The 21602-nt window shown below is 51.1% G+C and overlaps 1 protein-coding gene and 2 long non-coding RNA genes across 4 annotated transcripts in view; 2 read left to right on the top strand and 1 right to left on the bottom strand.

Annotated features, from left to right (window-relative positions):
• The first annotated feature begins 9876 nt into the window (after positions 1-9876).
• C13H1orf198 (chromosome 13 C1orf198 homolog) overlaps positions 9877-21602 on the top strand; it is a 29962-nt gene continuing 18236 nt past the window's right edge. Inside the window, exon 1 of one of the 2 annotated variants that reach the window (XM_017646513.3) lies at positions 9877-10268. In XM_017646513.3, coding sequence (XP_017502002.2) covers positions 9930-10268 — 339 coding nt within the window. In that variant the 5' untranslated portion in view covers positions 9877-9929. The remainder of the gene's footprint in view (positions 10269-21602) is intronic. The other variant, XM_017646512.3, reaches the window with a different exon arrangement.
• LOC140845531 (uncharacterized) lies at positions 10276-13683 on the top strand. Its single transcript, XR_012124368.1, has 2 exons — positions 10276-11532; positions 11574-13683. It is a non-coding gene; the product is annotated as an uncharacterized lncRNA (long non-coding RNA).
• LOC140845530 (uncharacterized) lies at positions 15035-17456 on the bottom strand. Its single transcript, XR_012124367.1, has 3 exons — positions 17027-17456; positions 16017-16120; positions 15035-15609 (listed from the first exon to the last, which is right to left on the bottom strand). It is a non-coding gene; the product is annotated as an uncharacterized lncRNA (long non-coding RNA).

The following is a 21602-nucleotide window of genomic DNA, read 5'->3' as shown; positions in this document are numbered from 1 at the left end:
TGGTGAAACTGCAGGCTCAGCTGCCTGAATAACAGCATTTCCTGTTCCGTAGAGCCCTAAAGGACACATTTGGGAAGTGCTAGAACAGAGGCAGCCGATGCTACAGAGAGTCCTGGGGCAGGGAAAGCGTTTGAGCAGAGGAGACCAGGGTTTGGGCCCCAGGGAAGGAGAGGAAAAGCAGAAACAAATCAGAATAGCAGCCCGGCAAAGGATACGGAGAGGACAGGTTCCCACAGGGGTCCAGAACCACCAGGCCCTGTCTCACTCAGCAGAGGGCTTGGGAGGGCAAGGCTGGAGGGAGTCCTGCTGCTCGGCAATTGGGGGACGGTATACAAGGGCCAGCGGTGTTGAGGGGAGGCCTTGGCTCATAGGACAGAGGGAAGAAAAAGACAAGAATCTGGAAGCAATGAGAAAATGGAGCAAAATGAAATGGAGAGGCATGCAGTCCACCTCTAAGAGGTAAGAGGAAACATAAGAAATCTTGCACACACATTCGGATGACAGGTTGACCACAGTGCCAGCTAAGCAGCCCCAGTGCTTTCTGGGATGCAAAGAAAGATCCTGGATGGAAGGAGAGAACAAGGCCCATGTCAAAGAAAAAACAGAGCTGGGCCCCAGTTAGTGGTGAAAAGAGATTTTATTCAAGACCATTGCAAAGGGAAGAGACTCCTCAGTGTAGAACTGGGCTCAGTTTCTGAGCTTCATAGCCAAGGAGCTGGGTGGAAGTCAGGGGAGACATCAGGGTCAGGGGGAGCCTGGCTGGACAGAGGGAACAGGACTCTTGCTGAACACAGGCCAGGGTGACGGAAGGTCACCTGGGGGGCGGTGGGGGATAGGAGCCCAGTAGGATATTGAGGGTGATCAGGTATTGAGGGGAAGGGTTCTGGTTAAACTGACTTGCTAAAGCGACTTTAGCAGGTAGGCCCAGAAGGCTCCAGAGCCTGACTGCTGTGTGGCCTAACAAACAGTCTTCGTCCCCTGGAGACGCAGAGCAGCCTGGTCCCTCACAAGGAGCGAACACCTGGCCCTCCGAGACAAACCCTGTGTTCCCCGACACCCCTCCCCTCACCAGGCACGTGTATGCCCCCTGCCTGGGCCCAGCCCCTGTGTCTTCAGGGGTGCCCTGCTGAGCTGCAGAGGGCCCTCTCTCTTCTCAGCCTTCCTGGGTAAGCAAGGACCTTCCCCATCTGGGGAAGGTAGGATGTGCTCCCTGACAGGAGGCTGTGCTCCTGAGGGCCTCTCTGGGTGCCTGGGGCTTGAGCCCATGGGGTTCCTAGGTCGCTAGCAGCCCTCCCAGAGCAACCCGGGGCCACATCCTGGAGCCCTGTTCCTCCAGCACCCTTGCTCTGCTTTGCGACACCCCCACTCCATCTCCCTTCTTTCCTTCCCGCTTTTCTCCCGAGAGATCCCGTCTCTTCCGGAACTGCCTGCTCCTCCATCCCTCACAGCCACTTCCTATTTATCTGAATGCTGGCAGCTCCCCGAGCTTCCTCTCTGGTCCCCAAGAGTGGGGGCATGTACACACACACCACCCAGCCGTACCAGCCCTGTTCTTGTGGTGGGATTTAATTTCGAGATCCTAATGGCCTTGAGCGCTTACTACATGCCAGGCTCTTTTAAGTAGTGTATATATGTGGTTTCTATCTTTAACCCAAATAAAAACCTGCTCAAGTCATTCATTCAGATTTACCATCCTCAGTTCCCACATACAGAAGCCAAGGCACAGGGCAGAATGGTTGGGGCCCCACCAGGAGCAGCGGTGGAGGCTGGAGCTCGCGGCCCAGAGACCCTCGCCTCCCCTCCTGCCCATGTGCTCCACTCCTAGGGATGCACAGCCTTCTGGCTGGGGAATCCTCTGCACCGCGAGGGTGTAGGAAGTTCCCAGCAGAACAGAGAGCCAATGGTCTTTCTCAACATGTTTTTAAATAAATAGAAAAGGCAGTGAAGTTGATGACCAAGGTGGCTTTGGTTTATTTGGCTCCAGTGTATGGAGGAGAAAAGAGCTGCTTTCTTTTTGTTTTGTCTCAGAAGCTTAGCTTTGACTCTCATGAGGCACACACTTTATGCCTAGAGCCCATGCTAGAAGCACAGGTTGGCTGACGGCACAGGAGGTGAGGCGAGTTCTCTGCCCCCGAAGGAGTGCAGCGGGGAGGCCGAGGGAGGGGAGGAGGACGCTGGCCTGGCTCCTGTGTGACGCCTGCAAGGCTGGCTTCTCTTCCCAGGCCTTGGACACACCGTGGGCCTTGAGGGATGTCAAGGGGCCTGCTCTCGCTTCTGAACCCCACCATGCTGGCTCAGTCTTTGAAGCAGGAGTTTGGAGAACGTCCTGCAGACTCCTCCACGGTAGTGAGCTCCCAAGCCACTAAGATAGAGACCGTTTCCCTCCCTAGGCTGCACCACCCAGCAGTCTGCTCTGCTCGGGGAACAGGGAAGAAGACACTCAAGCGGCATCCAACAAACACTTGAGAAAAAGTAGGGGGCTCTTTCCGGGCCCTGGGGCTTCTCTGTCTGCCTTTGGGTGGCAGGCCTGTGAGTTGGGTGGACGTGACTTGCTCCATGGGGGTGAATAGCATATGTTCCCATTCCTGCTCTGCGCCCCCTTGTCAGGAGACTTTGGGCCTTTAGGGCCTCCTTGTCCTCACTGGTAGACCCTTATCTTCACAGGGGTGCTGTGAGGGCAGATGCTAGGCGCAGCACGGGTTCTGCAGATCCTTGTTTCCGTTGTTCTGGTTTTCCATCTGCCTGTTTGCTTTTTATCCTATTTTCAGCCTCCCCTGTTGGGCGGAAAGCCTGGTGAGTTCAGGGTCTTGTCTGTCGCTCCCCAGTGGCTTGCAGGGCATCTGCGTGGATGAGCAAGTGTGCATTCAGTGACACCCTGGACGGCGCGCTAGCTTGATCCCAGCTCTGAGCCTGTGTTCTCCGAGCTGGAGCAAGCCCCTTGTCTCTGCCTGTGGTACTTTCCTCGGCCATTAGGTGCAGGAAACGGAACCGCCTTCTTCACAGGCGTCATCAGGACCCAGAGCTGCTCAGGGGCAGGTCTCCATCAAGCAGATAAACTCGGCTTCAGAAGTGCTTCCCTGGGCTCGGCTCCCAGATGCATGGCACATGAGGAGCTTGACTTCTGTTTTTCCTGACCATAGTTTAGAGGACAGTGCAGAGGTTATGCAGTAACTGATTCCATCTAGCTATTGCCTACTGAGTAGGAATATAAGTAATATTTCTGAAATGTAGCTCTCTTGATCTCTCACAGCTTAATCAGAGCCTGCTGTATTTCTGGGTTTTCAGCCCAAACATTCTTCCAGGGAGCAAAAGGAGCCCCACATACCCTGTAGACAGGGAGCCCACACTGTCTTCATGGAACGGGACAGCCCGTAGGAGCCAGAGCGGCAGGAGGCAGGGACAGGGGGAGGCGGGCGGGCGGCTCCCTGGGCACAGCCTGCGCCCAGGCGGCTGGCAGTACATCAGCAGGGGCGGCAGGGGGGGTCGGAGGGAGTGGTGCGTTGGGAGGGCCACGCGTGCCGGATGACTCAGTGAGACCTGGGCCATGGTGGTGGCCGCGGGAAAGGCCAAGAGACACTCTGAAGAACACCGCAAACGCAATGTGACATATTTGGTGGGTGGAATCAAGCTGTGTGCTGGGTTACATGAAATTTGGGGCAATTTATGGTAATAGCCCCTCCTCTCCCACTGCCCCCCATCTAAGGAGCCTTCCTTAAGGCAACCCCCCCCTTATGCACTGGCCAGTAGGGGTCACTCACTCATAGGTGGGGACCCTCAGGAGAGGTGACTGGCCTCCCCACTTCCCGTCATGCAGGGGAGGCAGGGCCCAGCTTCTCTGTCAACACACAGATTTTCTCTTATCAGAATTCGGCAGCATTTGCTATCTGCTCGGAGTTGTGAAGGAGCACTTGATAATTTTAATGTGTCTATTACACAAATAATATTTTCACAGAAATTAAAAAATAAAATACAATCCCAGCAACTTAACAGAAACGGTTTTCATCTTTCTGTATTCATTTCCATTCTTTAGAGCATATCTTGGTATTTTGATAGTATTTCAGGGTAAAGGAATTCAAGGACAGAGATTAAGCAGAGACAGTATAGTGAAAGTATTGTGATGCCTGGAAGGCAGTCTTTGTAATTGCATGACGTCTTTACCAAGTCCTGAGCTCTGGCTAATGTGGAAAGGGGCAAAGGAACAAACAGCCCCGTGTCTCCCGGCAAGCAGAGGACAGTGGTGGGTTCCACGCCTCTCCCTGCAGAGCGGGGAGACCCCCCCCACATCTCACAGTGGTGACAGTCGCCAGCCAAGGGCCAGGAGCCCACTGCTCAAAGGTCAGGGCAGCCCGAAGCGCAGACCAGGACAAGCAGTCCGCATCTGGGAGTGCTCAGAGGTCGAGCACAGAGAGTTCAGAGGAGGAGGGAGGGGAGTTCCCTTCCCTTCCCAACCACCACATCATCCCCACATGCTTTTATACCCACCTGTCTAGCTCCCTCATTTTCTCTCAGGCCATGTATACACTATTATTAAACCAAAGATTTTATATGCATTAGAAGCCATTTCCCCACTGTCCCAGTCCATTCAGGCTGCTGTGACACCGATACTTCAGGGACAAACATTTATTAGAGTTCTGGAGGCTGGGAACCCAAGCTCCAGCTGCTGGCAGGTGAGGGTCTGGGAAGGACCTGCCTCTGGTCTGCAGGTGACTGCCTGGCCTGCGTCCTCACACAGTGGAGCGCAAGGGGAGGGGCAAACTACTGCTCATCATGACCGCCTCGCCCTCAGGGCCTGATGGCCTCTCAAGGCCCCGCCTCCTAGCCTCCGACCTTGGGGGTGAGGGCTCCATCCAGCACAGGACCTTCGGGGGACTCGACACACAGTCCATGACACATGTACACTGCCGTAAATGTTGGCATCGTTTTTCCCAGGACACCAAAGTCTATCTGAGATCAAACTCTAAAGGAGACAAGCTGCCTCTCTTGGCCTCCCTACCTTCTGCTGGGTGCAGGCGGTCACGAGGTCTTTATGGAGAAGGAGGCGTTTGAGTCAGGGAGTAGGATAGGATTTCTGTACCTGGAGACAGTGGGGTGGGAGTTTCAGGTGCAGGGAGAGAATAAACAACTCCTTCTAGACTTATTTATATTCTCAGAGCAGACTCTAAATCTCAGAGGCTTTCCCAAATGCAAACATTCAGGCAGGTTGAAGATTTCTGTCGTTTGCAAGAGGCCTTTAAACATTTTTGACAGAACAGTTGAGCCAGTTATCTTTGCTTACACAAAGTCTGATGGCAGCAGAGAGAAGGGCTCTGTTTTGAGCCTTATGTGGGTCATGTGGCTTTGACCAGAGAAGGCGACTCTGTCCTGTGGCAGCGCCTTCTGCCTGCCTGGACTTGGGGACAGACCATGGTTGTCTCAGTGAAAGCTCTTCTTACAAATGGAAAAGTAACTCCACCCCTCAAAATGTTCTAAGCATATTTCCTGCCAACAGTAGATCTGTGAGGTCCCGTCCTTTGCTCTGTCTTCTTTGTCCTTTGTCTTCATCGTGAACACGGTCCTCCAGCGACACAGTGTACCGGTCTTCCATGTGAGCCAGGTTTTCACTCTGCTCTCCCATTCTTCCTCAGTGTGGGAGTGAAAAGCGAGAACAGTTCCCTTGCAGGGCAGCAGCTGGATTAACTGGTGACAGATGTAGGGACGAATCGTCCTCAGGGAACCTGCCTGCATCCAAGCTGAAGGCGTCCGGAAGGAAGGTGGCTGCCCTGCCATGCCACCAAAGACTCCCCTCCCCAAACTGCTGTCTGTTTGCCACAGTGCCTGGAATTTCGCTATCAGTTTCAGCAACTGGCTTGCACAATGTTGGCTCTGGCCGCTCAGCTTGTAGGAGCGGGACTAGAACTCTTGCCCTCTGGTTTTCCGTTACCCTGCAGGCATCCCTGGGAGCAGTGGGGTCACAAATCATTTGTTTGGAACAACAAACTCATTCAGCATTTGTACTTGGGACCCTCTGGACATTCAGCCGTGTGATAAGAAGTCTGCAGTGAGTGACAGAGAGGAAAGGAGCCCTGCCTTTATCTCCAGCTGGGGTCAAAGGACTAAAATAACCATCTGTGCACACCAAGGGACCTTCTGTGTGGGTGAATATGACAGATTCAGTGCACGCAGTGCCGCGGGGATGTGGACTGAGAGGGGCTGGCTTCACCAGCGTGGATGAATAGATTTTTAAAGACGGGCCTGACCCAGAGAAAGGAGTTGCAGAACAGCAACTGTCAGCCAAGATGTCAGGCCCGTAACAGAGATGTTGGGCGTCATTCTGGGTGTTCACTTACTCTACTGAAAAAATGAGCACTGTATTCCACTAATAAGTAACTTGGAAGCTTTAGTAAATTGTAGCCATACATCCAGTTCATTATTAATAATCCAGTAAAGTACATTAATCAAGTATTAGAGATTTAACAAAGGCAAAGGAGCCTTTGTTATGTGAATCTCTATTCCTTCACAGCCTGTGAGCGGGGATGGGAGATAATCTCAGGTGGGGTCCTTCCTCTGGGGCTTTGGTCTCCTTATCAGTAAAGAGGGGATGATAATGCAAACTGTGTAACATCCATTTATTCATTTATTCATTCAACAAACAGTCATGGAGCCTTGACTCTGAAGCAGGCATTCTTGTTCCCAAGAGTAAACAAGACAGACCAGGGTCTCCCAGCTGTGGAAAACCCAAGTCATCTATCAGAGCCATTTAATTCCCAAGAGTTTCTTCTTATATTCTGCAAAAGTTTTATTTTAGTTACCTGGTATCATCCAGATGATGTATTTTGCATACTTTGGCTGATGTCCCTGAATTATCTGTCATATTTATAATATAACTTCACTGGCAAGACATTTTATTTGATCTGAAATACTTAATTTGGCTGTGTTTTGGAGGCAACATTTATTTTTGCAACTGCTTTGGAAACCACACAGGACCAACTTTCTAATGGCACAGAACCCTTCCGACATGATTCAAATCAAGCTCAAAGATGTTAATTTCAAGAAAATATCCTTAAATGTCAACCATGTTATATTTTTCATTATTGTAGTGTAGCTGATATATAATATTATATTGGTGTCAGTTGTAAACATGGGATTTGACAATTATGTACATTACAAAATGCTCACCACAATAAGTGTAGTTACATCCATCACCATACAAAGTTATTACAATACTATTGACTATATTCCCTGTGCTGCCCTTTTCATCCCCATGACTTATTTATAATTGGGAATTTGTGCCTCTTTATCCCCTTCACCTATTTTGACTATCTGCCCTTCCCCTTCCCTTATGGCAACTACCAGTTCACTCTCTATATTTGAGTCTATTTCTATTTTCTTTATTCATCTTTTATTTTTTAGCTTCTACCTAAGTGAAGTCATATGGTATTCCCCTTTGTCTGACTTATTTCACTACCATAATACCCTCTAGGTCCATCCATGTTGTGGCAAATGGAAAGATTTCATCTTTTTTGTGGCTGAATAGTATTCCATTGTGTATATGTACCACATCTTTTTTATCTATTCATCTACCAATGGACACTAAGGTTGTTTCCATGTCTTGGCTATTGTAAATAATGCTGCAATAAACATAGGGGTGCATACATCTTTTAGAATTAATGATTTTGTTTTCTTTGGGTAGATTCTCAGAGGTGGAATTGCTGAGTCATTTGATGTTTCTACCTTCAGTTTTTTGAGAAACCTCCATACTGCTTTCCATAGTGGCTACACTCCCACCAGCAGGGTAGGAGGTTCCCTTTTCTCCACATCCTTGCCAACACTTGTTATTTCTTGTCTTTTGGGTAGTGGCCATTGTGACTGGTGTGAGCTGATATTTCATTGTGGTTTTAAATTGCTTTTCCCTGATGATTTGTGATAAGGTCTATGTTTTCATGTGTCTCTTCGCCATCCGTATGTCTTCTTTGGAAAAATGTCTATTCAGGTCCTCTGCCCATTTTTAAATCAGATTTTTTTTTTTTGCTGTGGAGTTGTATGATTATTTATATATTTGGACATTATCCCCTTGTCAGATGTATTGTTTGCCAATATTTTCTCCCATAGGTGCCTTTTTCTTTTGTTGATTGTTTCCTTTGCTGTGCAGAAGCCTTTTAGTTGTATGTAGTCACACTTGTTTATTTTTGTTTTTGTTTCCCTAGCCTACGGAGACATATTCCCTGTGCATTAGAAAAAAATTGCTAATGCCGATGTTCAAGAGTTTACTGCCTATGTTTTCTTTTAGGAGTTTTATGGTTTTAGGTCTTAAGTCTACCTTGAGTTTATTTTTATGTATGGTGTGAGACAGTTCACCCATATTATTAAGGATTAGAGAGGAGAAATCATTATCTGGGATTAAATCACTATTATCTGAATCTGGGATTCAGATTAGTGCTCTGTCTGTATAGCACCAAAGTAATAAAGAATAATAATACTGAAAAGTCTTCTAGACTTGGTGGCTTCATAAATAGTCCCCCCCATACTCTGCAACCCAGGCTATCTAGTGGCTTTTCCCATCGCTTCAATATACTATGCTGATGACATTGTTGATAGCAGTGTCTTTTATTGTGGAGCTTGTCATATTCATGACATTACAAAAATGTTTTCTTAGGATTTCTGGGCCTTCAGAATGTAAGGCCATCTCACATTTAAGCAGAACTCTCCAAGTGATTGCTACCACGGTGTTCAGAATTATCCAAGTGTTACTCCAGAGACAGAGACCCTAAGTTAGCAGCTGAAATGCATTTCTTTTAAGAGTGGACATTTAAATTTTCATTGAGACCTGTTACAGTCTTTACCATATGCCAGATGCTGAAGTTAATGAGAGCTCTGTAAAACTTCAATTGTGCTCTGCCTCACACTTAGAATGACAGACCCCGGTCCCCATTTGTGGGATGTCATTTCTCTGCCTATGAAAACTTTCTGTCCCTCTTCAGTTTGCAAACATGGTGTTTCTGAGAGTTCTTGTGCTTTCTGAGATTCCAAAATACATCTTGTTACTTCACTTGTGGTTTTGGAGAGGGCAAAGGCCAGGCGGCCGACTTGGGGAAAAGGGCTTCAAGTGCATTGGCAAAGCAAGTACAGGCGCGCCGCTGGGGCCCGTGCCTGCCCGCTGATCCCAACGCCCCTATTTAGGGGAAAAAAAGACTATGAGCAGCGGCCCGGTGCTTGGTTTCACTCCTGTGTCTTCACACGGCGCGGGAACTGGTTTCCCTCCAACATCCGGAGCCCAGCACAGTGTCCCAGGCGGTCCCAGGGCCTGCTCGCGGGCCCAGCGAAGCGGGCGGCGCGGCGGACGGTGCGGAGCCAGGCGGCTCCAGTGAGCCGACGCTCAGGCACAGGAGGGTAAGGTCCCTTTGTTAAACACGCGACCGCGTGGCGCTGCGGCGGTGCCCCCAGCCGCGCTGTCAGACCCGGGCGCGAGCCCCGGGCACCACCAGCCACCTCCGGCTGGTGAAGGGACGCCCCAGAGGCGGGAACCCCCGAAGGCAGAGACGGAGAGCGCCGGGAGCCGCTGGGACCGGGCGGAGGGCGGGGCCTCGGGGCGTGGGCAGGCGTAGGGGCGGGGCTTATAAGGGCGGGGCTCCAGGGAGTGGGGCGGGGTTCCCGGAGGAGGGGCGGGGCCCCAGGGGGCGGTACATGGGGAGGGGCTTCAGGGGCGTGTCGTATCGAGGGCGGAGCTCCAGGGGGAGGGGAGGGGCTCCCGGGGCGGTACACGGGGAAGGGCTCCAGGGGCGGGGCGGGGTTCCCGGGGAGGGGCGGGGCTCCAGGGGGCGGGACACGGGAGGGGCTCTCGGGGCGGGGCGGGGTGGGATGAGGGCGGGGCTCCCGGGGCGGGGGGCGCGCGGCGCGGCGCGGCGGGGAAGGGGAAGGGGAGGTGCAGCGCGGGCGGGAGCGGCAAACAGGGCATGGCGTCTATGGCGGCGGCGATCGCGGCCTCGCGCTCGGCCGTCATGAGCGGCAACCGGCCCCTGGACGACCGGGAGCGGAAGCGCTTCACCTACTTCTCGTCGCTCAGCCCCATGGCCAGGAAGATCATGCAGGATAAGGAGAAGATCCGCGAGAAGTACGGGCCCGAGTGGGCGCGGCTGCCTCCCGCGCAGCAGGACGAGATCATCGACCGCTGCCTGGTAGGGCCGAGCGCCCTGGGCCGCCAGCCCGGCGACCCCGGGGACCCCGAGGACCTCGTGCGCTTCCCTGGCCTGCGCGGGCCCACGGGCCAGAAGGTGGTGCGCTTCGGAGAGGAGGTGGGTGCGCGCCCCGGCCCGGCGGCCCCTGCCTGGGCGGCCGCGCTGGAAAGGACGAGGCGCTGGAAGGGGTGCGCGCGGCCCGGAGCGGAGGTCGGGGTGGGGGCTCTCCGGGCAGTTTGCTTTAAAGACGCTCCGTCCGGACTTGCTGCGCGGGGCCGCGCCGCACCCGGAGACTTCTCCCGGGGCTGAGGGCGGCTGCCCCGCCTTCAGTGTGGAAACAGCAGAATTTTAAGGCGGACCAGCGTGGCTGCTGATCCACCCTGCCGTTCAGCTGTAGGGCCGTGGGTGCCCTGAGCTCCTTAGTGCCTCAGTGACCCCGGGTAAACCGGGAATAACACCCACCCCGTGCCTGCCAGGGAAGGCACTTGGCAAATTATGTGCATTAACATTGATACTAATATTTGTGATGAGCCGTATGGGGAAAGTGAAATTGCCAAGGAAGAGGAGCCTTCCAGGATCAGGAGGAGAAACCCAGCCCTGAGATGTTTGTTTCTTGAGTGAGCACAATGGGCAGCTTTGTCTCGGGGGGAGCATGGTGGCTCCATTTTTCTACGGCAAAACTAAGAGAGAAGTTCCTCTGAGCTCCAGGAACTTCGCTGCATAGAAGGGCACATCTAAGTCTCTGACCTAGACACGGTGCCACACTTGGGGGCAGGAAGAAACTCAGGGATGCCCACTGTATCACAAGGGGCTGAGTGTTCTGTACTGCTCAGAAACTTGGTCTTTTTCTTGGAAATGTGCTTAACTAAAACCTGTTTGGTGCTATTAGAATTTGCAATGTGGCGGTTTGGGCTTTCAAACGCAACTTTTGCCGTGAGGGTCAAATTGAAAAGGACCAAGAAGTGTACAAATGCAGCGTGTGCCCTGAGAAGGGTGTGGGCTGCAGGAAGGGAAGCTGGGTATTGAGAGAACTTTGCCCAGGAATTGCGGAGTGTGGAAGGAATCCTAATGGGGTTTAGATCTGGTTTCAGGCTTGGGTGTGCCGAGCCATTTGTTATTACAAAGTGCACATGGTTATAAGTCCACTTTAATATGAGGAAAAGTGTGAAAAGACAGATGCTTCCAGTGTTGCCTTCTTCTGACCATTAATAGAAGAGTCTCCCTTGGACTTTCAGCTCTGAAGGCTTTGCCAGGAAAGACAAGGGTGTGGGAAACCAGGGAGATGGAAAATACAGGTTTTGACTATATTCCTAGGGCCGAAACATTTTTTCAGTGTGAAAGTGTGCATCACTGTACAGATGCTTGCTGCGTTTATGCTCAGGTGTGCATCACTGTACAGATGCTTGCTGCGTTTATGCTCAGGTTTGGGTGATGCTAAAAGCATGAGTATAAGTGAATCTGAGAGGAAATAAGCCTGTAAGTACTTAGAAATGTTGGAGAGTGACTGTCATTTTTCCTTAACTTGCTGTCTGGCTAAGAATATCCGTAGGCCTGCTTATCACCAAAAGGCTCGTGCCATATAAGGGCCTGATGTCACTGCTGACGAGAGATGTGGCCAAGTTACTTTTGTACTCAGTTCCTTAACTGAGGGCAGACTGAGCCCTTTCTGAATCTGTAAACCCAGTGAGATTTAAAAGCAAACGGGCTTGTTGGCTGTGGTACCTCCATGCCCTTCCAGGAGCGAACCAGCCCTATTCTTCAGAACTGAGCTCAACTTTACAGAGCAGGCTGAGAGCGTGCCTTGGGATGCCTCTGACCAGCCTCAGCACAGATGGCAGGGAGACAGGGAGACACTGCATTTGAGGGCAGGGGCACAGGAACAGCGCCCAGGGTTATGTTTGCCTGCCCTGTGTGCCTTCATGGCACTATGAAGTCTCATGTACATTCCCCAGGCCTGGCAAGTGGTTGGCGTGAAAGTGGAGTCTGTGGTCTCATGCCCAGGAGGAAGGCTGTCTGTGGAGGAGGGCTGGCTCCTGGTCATGTGGGTTGATGGACAAGAACAAGGTAGGGCGACCCCTGGGCAGGCTGCTGGGCAGAGCTGCGCAGGGAAGTGGCCCCAGGGCTGTCCAGAAAGTCCCTGAACCAGACTGAATAGAGAGAGCACTCTCCCCCTTTTCCCTTGATACATCTTTTGATGAAGTCCCAGGGCCTCCACAGCCAGTCACAGAACGCTGAGCCTCCCCAGGGCTCTCCAGCACCCATAGATGGACCTCCGATGGATGGGTGCTCCAGGGGACCTGCATACCGCTCTCGCTTTAGTGGTGGTGGGACCTGAGATGATAAGCTGGGTGGGCCTTGTTAATAGTTAGATGAAGACCACCTGGTGTACTGTGGTCCAGGGTCGCTCCTAAGGCGATAGTAGAAAGAGCCTGAGCTTTGGGTTTGAATTTTAGGTTTTGATTTTGGCTCCCCCACATCCCAGCCCTTTGGCTGTGGTGAACCATGAGCCCCTCTGAGTTTCAGGTTACTCATCTCTGCATGGAAATCCCATTAACAGGATAACAGTAGAGGTAATGTATGTACAAGGCCTGAGTCACTGCTTCATGAAATACATTCCTGTGGTTGCTAAGCCTGATGTTGGAGGTGCGGAGCTGTCTGTGTGGGAAGTGGCCCTGTCCTGGTGGGCTGGGGTGTGTGGCTGTGTGTATAGCCTGCCTCCTGATCAGCAGTCACTCCAGCCTTGGGTTGAAGGATGAGGGCAGGGCGTCACCTGCGTCTTTGAGTAGCCTCTCCCCATCGCCAGCAGTGTGGCCTGTCTGACACAGCACTATTTTCAGTCAGATCATGCAGACGGACTCCAGATGGGACCGTCAGCCAGTCACCACTGTGCTACACCAGTGGGAGGGGGATTGTGTATTGATGGTCGTAGGTCTTGGTGGCTGAGCTCACACATCCATGTTGCAGATGGAGCCACTCTGTACAGGACAGTGTGACCGTGTGGCCTCTGTGTGCATTGTTACCCTCACTGCAAAGTGGGCCCAGGGCCCAGGCCCAGCTGCATGGGGAGGTTGGCTGCCTTTGAACACAGAAGCCATGAGGGGACGTTGGCTTCCCAGTTCTTTCTCCCCTGGGAGTCAACTGAGCCAATAAAAAAAGGCCTATTTTATTAGAAACTAGAGGCATTCCAGCCTCAGCATAATCTTCCCCAGATCTTTTAAAAATTCCCCTTGGTGGGAACCCTCCTACACTGCTGGTGGGAATGTAAATTAGTTCAACCATTGTAGAAAGCAGTATGGAGGTTCCTCAAAAAACTAAAAATAGAAATACCATTTGACCCAGGAATTCCATTCCTAGGAATTTACCCAAAGAATACAACAACTCAGATTCAAAAAGACAGATGCACCCCTATGTTTATTGCAGCACTTTTTACAATAGCCAAGAGATGGAAGCAACCTAAGAGTCCATCAGTAGATGAGTGGATAAAGAAGAGGTGGTACATATACACAATGGAATATTACTCAGCCATAAGAAGGATCTAGAGGGTATTATGCTCAGTGAAATAAGCCAGGCAGAGAAAGACAAATGCCAAATGATTTCCCTCATTTGTGGAGTATAACAATGAAGCAGAACTGAAGGAACAAAACAGCAGCAGACTCAGAGACTCCAAGAATGAACTAGTGGTTATCAAAGGGAAGGGGTGTGGGAGGTCAGTTGGGGAGGGAGGGAGAAGGGAACTGAGGGGTATTATGTTTAGTACACATGGTGCAGGCGATCACGGGGAGAACAGTGTAGCACAGAGAAGGCAAACAGTGAATCTGTGGCATCTTACTCCACTGATGGACAGTCACCGCATTGGGGTATGGGTGGGGACTTGATAATATGGGTAAATGTCGTAACCACTTTGTTTTTCCATGTGAAACCTTCATAAGAGTGTGTATCAATAATACCTTAATAATAAAAAAAAATTCCCCTTGACGAGCATATGATGTCAGCACAGCTTCAGCACCAGGCCACCAGCCGCACTGTCATCTCCCCCAGTTCCTCCCGTGCAGAGCATCTGGAGCTGCTGCCCCTGGAACATGTCGCTCCCTGGAAGAAGAGAAGGAGCACCCTGAGTCCCAGACCTGGACTCCAGCCCAGCCACGCCTCCAGCGAGGTGCTGGCCTCCTAGGGGATGCTGTCCCTCTGTGAGATGCGTGGCTCCCAAGGTTCGCGGGCCTGGCTTGGAGCAGCCCTAGGCACTGGGGGGTGCCCCCTGGGTCAGGTATTTGCTATGGACGTTTAAGGCATGTTTGCAAATGGATGCTTTTAACAGCTGGACTTTCCCTGTGCTTCTCTATTACTGCATTTTCCGCCAGCAGTGAAGTCTGAGAATGGCTTACTTTGGGAGAGGGAAGGTTTTCGTTTTAGAAGGGTGTAGAGACCACCCCAGTCTGCTTCCTGTTATCAAATAGGAAGAAAACAACCTGAATTTAAGGGCTGTGTTGTTGTCTGCTCCCTGCCCCTATGCCCAGACTCATAGCCACCCATCTAGGAGGCTCCGAGCACCTTGTTGAGAGTGAGAGGTTCTGAGCTCGGTGCCGCATTCTCGGCTCCAAATGGGCCGTCAGCAGGTGTTCCTGGAAATCCAGTGTGTTTACTTCTCGTGGACCCCCCTGCCTCTTCCACCTCTCTGTAGACTTGGTGGACCTGGGCAAGAAGTGTGTTCCCCATGCCAGGCCCTGGGACCTTGATCAGGGCTCTGCCTGCCGTGGAAGGCAGTTTTTCAAAGCCCTGCTGCCACGCAGCTCCTCTGCCCCAGCGGCCCTGTGTGCCCAGCTGCCGTGGGAAGGACGTGTCCTTCCCTGTGTGCGTTTGCCCTTCCACCTCTTGCAGGAATCTAGGGGCTTGCTGGCCAGTCCTGCTCTCCTCGGGGCCTTCACTTCCTTTTCTGGGAGTGGTCTTGGCCTCCCTGGCCCCCAGACATCCACACTTCTGCCTGAGCCAGCTCTCCCTTCAGCAGGCAGCCCCACTGCCCTTCCGGCTTCTGCTCCCTGGCGGCTGTGAAGCACGTTTCTCTGATGTCCTCAGAGGGCGGGGGTCAGTCAGGGGCACCCTAGTTCAAACTGCTGAACTTCTGCCATCCATCCATTGCCCTTGGGGCCACCTGCAAAGGGCCTGCCCCTCTTCTCCCTTGGGGTCCAGGCTGGCCAGCCTAGATGTTTGTGTTTTAAAATAAACTTACTAAATTATTATAAAATTTATAAAATTACTTTATAAAGTATGTTACTTTAAAAGTTTCAAACAATGCAGAAGCAGCATCGTGAAGGAGTTGGTAGTGCTCTTCCAGAACTTCCCTGGATCATTACACCTCTGTTGGACTCGTGTTTGGCTGGGCATGTGGCTTCTGGCCCCCGGGCCTGGGACTCATGAGGCCTCCTCTTTCCCTTCCCCTCCAGCGGCTTGGCCTTTTTCCAGCCTTTGACAAGAATGCAAAAAGGAAATTTGAGAGTTACCTTGTCAGTGTTTTGGACTTGTTTTTAAGAGAGGTGGAACGTGTAATTATAATTCCCGCTGACTGTCTGGCAGATCCATGCGTTTATTTGGAAGAAACGACAGAGTGAATGTGGCCCTTTGTGTCCCTGCAGCCTGGGTTCTGAGCCCCGGCTCTGGGCAGGAGCTGGGAATGAGCCGCGTCCGTTTCCGCAGGCCGTGAGAGGGAGGCTGCCAGGCCTGCCCTCCCGGCTTCCCTGCCCTGCACAGCCCCCGGCCTGGCACCTGCACGGGGCGTGAGCAGGCGGCTCTCCCCGGCTCCTGTGGGAGGGCGGCCCGGCCCAGTGACCGCCAGGGAACAGGTTTGGCAAAGAAATGAAGTGATGTGCTCACCGTCGTGCAGGAAGGGTGAGGGCAGAGCCTGGGAAGCATGCTGGCGGGTCCGGAGTCCTCTTATACTTGACAGGAGTCACTTTAAGCAGGAGATTCCCTTAGTACTGAAGAAAATATCCATTTTTCAAAAAAATAAGGGAAGGCCAGCCCTGTCTGTTTAAACTTCCTGCTTGTTTTCTTGTTCATTTCCTTAGACCCCTCCTCCACCTGCCCCCTCCCCACTCCACTCCCACATTGGTGCTGAACTCTTGTTTTTTTTTTGTGAAACAGGTACTTTATTATGTCCATTTTACAGCTGAGGAAACTTGGGCTCAGACCAATTAGATAACTTGTCCGTGGTTACACAGCTTGTAAGCACAGGATTGAAATTCAAACTAAGCCATCTGACCCTACAGCCACCTTTCTGATCACTGAGTTACACTGCTTTTCTTATCCTCAATCCCTTACACACCTTAAACTAAGTCAGGGATACCTGCTTCCACCTACGAAATACCAGTGGGCTTGAGGATATTGGCTGCCCAGGGTCTGGGACTGTGTTCTAGCTACAGTTGTCTTGTGTACCCTTGAACTCACCAGGAATATCTCCCCCTTTGGCCTTTTGTGTTTGATGTTACCTCTGCTTAGAACATTATTCACCCACAACTCTTCTTTTCATTCAAATCTACTCATGTCATTTCCCCATTGGGGCCTTCCCAGCTACCCCAGCAACCCCCCTCACTCTGTAGCCCTTTACTCGAGCGAGCTCTTGTTTTTACTGTGGTCCAGGGAGGCCTCTGTGTTGAATTTGCATCCATGGGGGACCCTGCCCAGCAGTTACCTCTCACCTGCTTTTCTGGAACTGCAACTTTGTCCTTCCAGTTATGGAAACCCTCTTACCTCAGCAGAGTTCAGTATATTGCAACTCCAAGGGAGAGGCATCGATTCCATCAATATATAAACAGTAGTCCCTGAGAATACGCTGTTGTCTGGTAAACAAGGGCCTATTTTCAACATGCTTCTTCCTAACTCACCTCTTTTTTTTTTTTTTAGAAGACTATGTCTTAGAGTAGTTTGTAGTTCACAGCAAAATGGAGCAGTGAGCACGGGGAGTCCTGGGTACCTGCTGCCCCCATGTGGGCACGGCCTCCCTACTAGCCCACCCCCACCACAGTGGTGCGTCTGTCAGTGTGGATGACCTCACAGTGACACGTCATCATACCCAGATTCTGTAGCTGACCTTAGGGCTGACTCTTGGTGTCATACAGTCTGTGGGTTTGGACAAATGTGCCATGACCTGTACCAGCTGTGAGAGGAGCATGCAGAGTATTTTCACTGCCTGAGATTCCTCTGCGCTCTGTTTGTCCCTCCCCCACAAGCCCTTAGCAGGCCCTGGTCTTTTACATCTCCACAGTGCCAATGTCACGTAGTTGGAATGTCATATGGGTGGAGTCGTCCAGTAGTAGCCTTTCCACATCGGCTTCTTTCACTTAGCAATATGCATTCACAGTTCCTCCATGTCTCTTCATGACTTGATATCTCATTTCTTTTCAGCGCCGAATAACATTCCATTGTCTGGACTGACCACATTTATCCACTCACTGAAGGACATTGTGGTTGCTTCCAGGTTCTGACAGTTAACGGATATAGCTGCTATCAGCATCCATGTGCAGGTTGTATGTGGATATGTTTGCAACTCATTGGGCTAAATACCAAGGAGCGTGATTGCCTCACGTGTTTTTAATACACTGCTGCATCTTTGAGGGACAGAACTGTCACTCAGCAGCTCTCCAGGAAGAATATGCTCGAAGTGTCGTGTGCCAAGGGGCCCAGGCCGCCTGACCTCCCCGGAGGGCGGCACAGTCAGCAGCATGGGCTTCAACAGCCCCTTCCCCCAGGCTTTGCCGTCTGAGCCTTAGTTCTGTAGCTTGTAGTATTTCACAGTTTAAATTTCTTTCTTTCAAGCCAAGATGCCATCATGTATGGTTCAGAAACCCTCCCTAGTTTATGGACTTCAGGAGTATAGTGACAGTTGATGGCCCCAGTGGGCACCCTGTACTGTTCCAGGATTCTGGGCTGTTTCTGAATCACTCAAGAAAAAGCCAGTATTTTTTTGGGGAGCTTACTGGTTGGGATTTTAACTTCCAGACACTCAGTACTGAAATTTAATAAAGTGTGCACCATGTTCTGACCACTAGGTAAGAACATTTATGGTTCAATACTTACTTTAGTTACACACAGTGTTATTAGAAATGCAGTTGCAGTAGTTTTGAAGGCCAGGAAGCAAAGAAGAAATAAAGGAGCTTTTTAAGTGATTCTCATTATGCTGGAGCTTGGCAGCATCAGAGATGGTTCATGTGCTTGGCTGATTATACCGATGTCCAGGCCAGGATTCTGCCTGCTGTAAGGCGGTGAGAGCTGGTCCTCCGTGAGAGCAGCCTGAACCCAGGTTGGTTTGTACAGTCCTTGATTGGGGATGATGAGGGCCGCTTCTGCCCATGGGGTGGCTGGGCAGACAGAAGGGGACCCTGAGCCCTGAAGGTCAGCAAGGACAGGCAGCCTGCTTGACTGCACGGTCGGGTGTTTCTGGCTCACAGAGGGAGGGAGGCACGTGTGCAGGACTGGACTAGTCAACTCCATTAACTAGGGAGTCATTTTAAAAACAAAGTCAGGTGGGACACACAGATTTTGCTGCTGTGCAAACAGCACCCCGGATGACTGATTCTTAGGCAGGCCTCTGGGCAGCTAGCCTTGGGCATTCTTCGGTCCTGAATCTGATGTCTGTGAACTGCTCCTGTGTGGACCGGAGGCCAGTAAGAAGCTGAGGAGGGTCTCTCCCACTGAGTGCCTGTGGTAGGGGTGCCACTGAGAGGGCATTTGCAGGAAGGTGCTGCTGTTCAGGCCCTAGAGGCAGACGGGCCCCCAGCCTGGCACGCAGATGGGCCCACAGTGCACACTGGACCTTGTGAGTGCTGCAGGGGCCTCAGAAGCAGTTCTCCGAGTGTCACAGCAAAGGGTCTGCTTGCCGTTGGCTGGCTTTGTGGGGGTCTCAGAGGCAGCCTCAGAAAGCCCAGGCTCCTGTCTGGAGCTGACCTTGGATGTCCTCGGGGCCCCTGGTGCACACAGTGCTGTCCATCCCATGCGCTTGAGATGCCACAGTGAAGTTGACTGGCCCTCAGTTTGGAAAGAAATTGTAAAGGAATAAGTGCTTAATCGTCTCTCATCAAATTCATTAAGAGGACACTTTAATATTTATAAAATTTCACAGTATTTGAAATGAATTTCAAGTCCGGAGTGTCTCAGTTTATAATTTTGGAATAGTAATGAGCTGCACAGAGAAATCATAACCAATGGAGATACTTGTACCAAATAACTTGAAAAGCAAAATTACCAAAATCCTTTTAAAAGTTTAATTGCAGAAATTACATTTAATGTAGAAATGTGAACGTCAGTATGTTTGAGTGTATTGGTTGCAGCCAGATGTGCTGGTGAAGGTCTAACATCTGGCTGTGGGGGAGCAGCTGATGGGTGGCACCTGCTGAATGCTGATGGAGCCCATGTCCCCCTACGGCCTGTTGCAAGCCCCCAGGGGACTCTTGGAGCCCAAGCCAGGCTGGGAGGAGCAGTGACATCGCTGTCATGTGTAGGTGTGCATCACATCCTGCACATGCAATAGGTATAAATAACCTCAAGAGCACAGATAGTAGCAAAATCTACTAAGGTACTCGGGAAATGGTGATGAGTTTTAAGTATTTATTTACCTTTGTGGGGTTTTTTTTGCAGGGGGGACAAAAAAAACACTCTTGAAAAACAGGTTTTACTTATTAGAGCAGTTTCTCAGTAAAACTGAGCAGAAAGTAGAGAGAATTCCTTCCTGCCTCCCCCCTCACACATACACGGCTTCCCCCACTGTCAGCATCCCCACCAGACATTGTTTCAATGGATGAACCTACAGTGACGTGTCTCTGTTGCCTGAAGTCTTACCCGTGGTGGTGTACGTTCCTGTGTGGTACACACATGGGTTTTGAGAAAAGTGTCTGTTATCACAGGCTATCGCAGGTACAGAGAATTTCCCTGCTCTAAACATTCTCTGTGCCCAGCCTATGTGGCCCTCCCTCTCCTCTAGCCCCCTGGCAACCTCTGATCTTTTTACTGTCTTTATCATTTTACCTCAGCCTGAATGTCATGTACTTGGAATCATACAGTCTTTTCAGATTTCATTTTATTGTGGTAAAATACATATAACATAAAACTTCCCATTCTAAGCATTTTTAAGTGTATACGTTTTGTACCTTCCCAATGTTGTGCAGCCATCAAAGCTGTCCATTTCCAGAGCTTTCCCATCGCCTCAGCAGAGGGGAGCTCTGCTGTGTAAGGGTGTTCTCCCTCCCTCGCCGCTGGTAAACGCCACCCGCTCTGCCTCCGTTCGTTTGTCTGTTCGAGGGACCTCGGATGAGTGGTCACGCACCATTTGTCCATCTCTGACTGACATGGTGCCCTCAAGGCTCATCTGTATTTCAGCATCTGTTAGAACCTCCTTCCTTTCTAAGGCTGAGTAGGGTGCTGTTGTGTGGGTATGCCACATTTGGTCGCTTCCTCTGTTGACGGACATTTCTGTTCTCGCTTGGTGGCTGCTGTGAACAATGCAGTGAACCGTGGCATACGTGCATATGTTTGTGTTCCTGTGTTGAGTTTTCTTCGCTGGGTACCTTGGAGTGGAAGTGCTGGATCAGATGGTAATTCTCTGATTCCTTTCGAGGGACCCCCTCCCTATTTCCCACAGTGGCTGCCCCATCTTACGTCACCTCCAGCCATGCACGAGATTCCCGTTTCTCCATCTCCGTGCTCACACTGCTGTTTTCCTTTCTTTAAATAACAGCCATCCTTAGGAGTGTGAGGTATGTTACTTTGGTTTGTAGTCCAATGTGATTGTAAGTTTGTATCATTTAATTTTTAATAATGGCTTTAACAACAGGTTCAAAAAATTCCTAAAAATTTCACAGTCAGCTCTCGTGAGTTGGTGCAAACTGGCATCCGTACACTGCTGGGTGCAGCCTCCAAAACTAGAAATGTCCAGGGCACACAGAGATCTTAACACGCTCTGACATCCATTCTTTACCAAGTAGTAAATGCCAGAGTCTTCATGAGAACACGCATTCTGCTACTATGGGCAGAGGATATACATTCTTCTTTTTAAAAAACATGTTGCTTCTGTTAGGAGGTGAACATTGTCTTGGGTGAATATTTCCCAGATAAGAGCGAGTTAAGGCCCGAGACGTGAGAGGGTAAGACACTTGGTGTGTCTGTTGCAGAGGCCTCGGAACCATCTGTGGCGCTGGCTGTGCGTCCAGCTGTCAGTGGCTTCCCTCCGCGTTTTGTCCTCCTCTGGGTTTGGTGACCTGAGGCTTCTTCCCCTGCTGTGCTCCAGGGAAGATACCAGTTTCCAGGGAGATTCACTGTAGTCTGGTACGCCGTCTCTCTGGAGAGGAACTTGACTCCGAGGGTAAATCTTGGCCCAGATGAAGCCCACACGGTGCTGCCCTGGGGTCGGAGCAGCACATGTGCTTCGGTGCTGCGATGGTCTCAGATCTGGGTGCCACGGAGGCAGGC

This window comes from Manis javanica, chromosome 13, assembly GCF_040802235.1.
Source record: "Manis javanica isolate MJ-LG chromosome 13, MJ_LKY, whole genome shotgun sequence".
NCBI lineage: Eukaryota > Metazoa > Chordata > Mammalia > Pholidota > Manidae > Manis > Manis javanica.
Note: the sequence above shows the minus strand (reverse complement) of the source record. Positions and strands in the feature narration are given on the sequence as shown.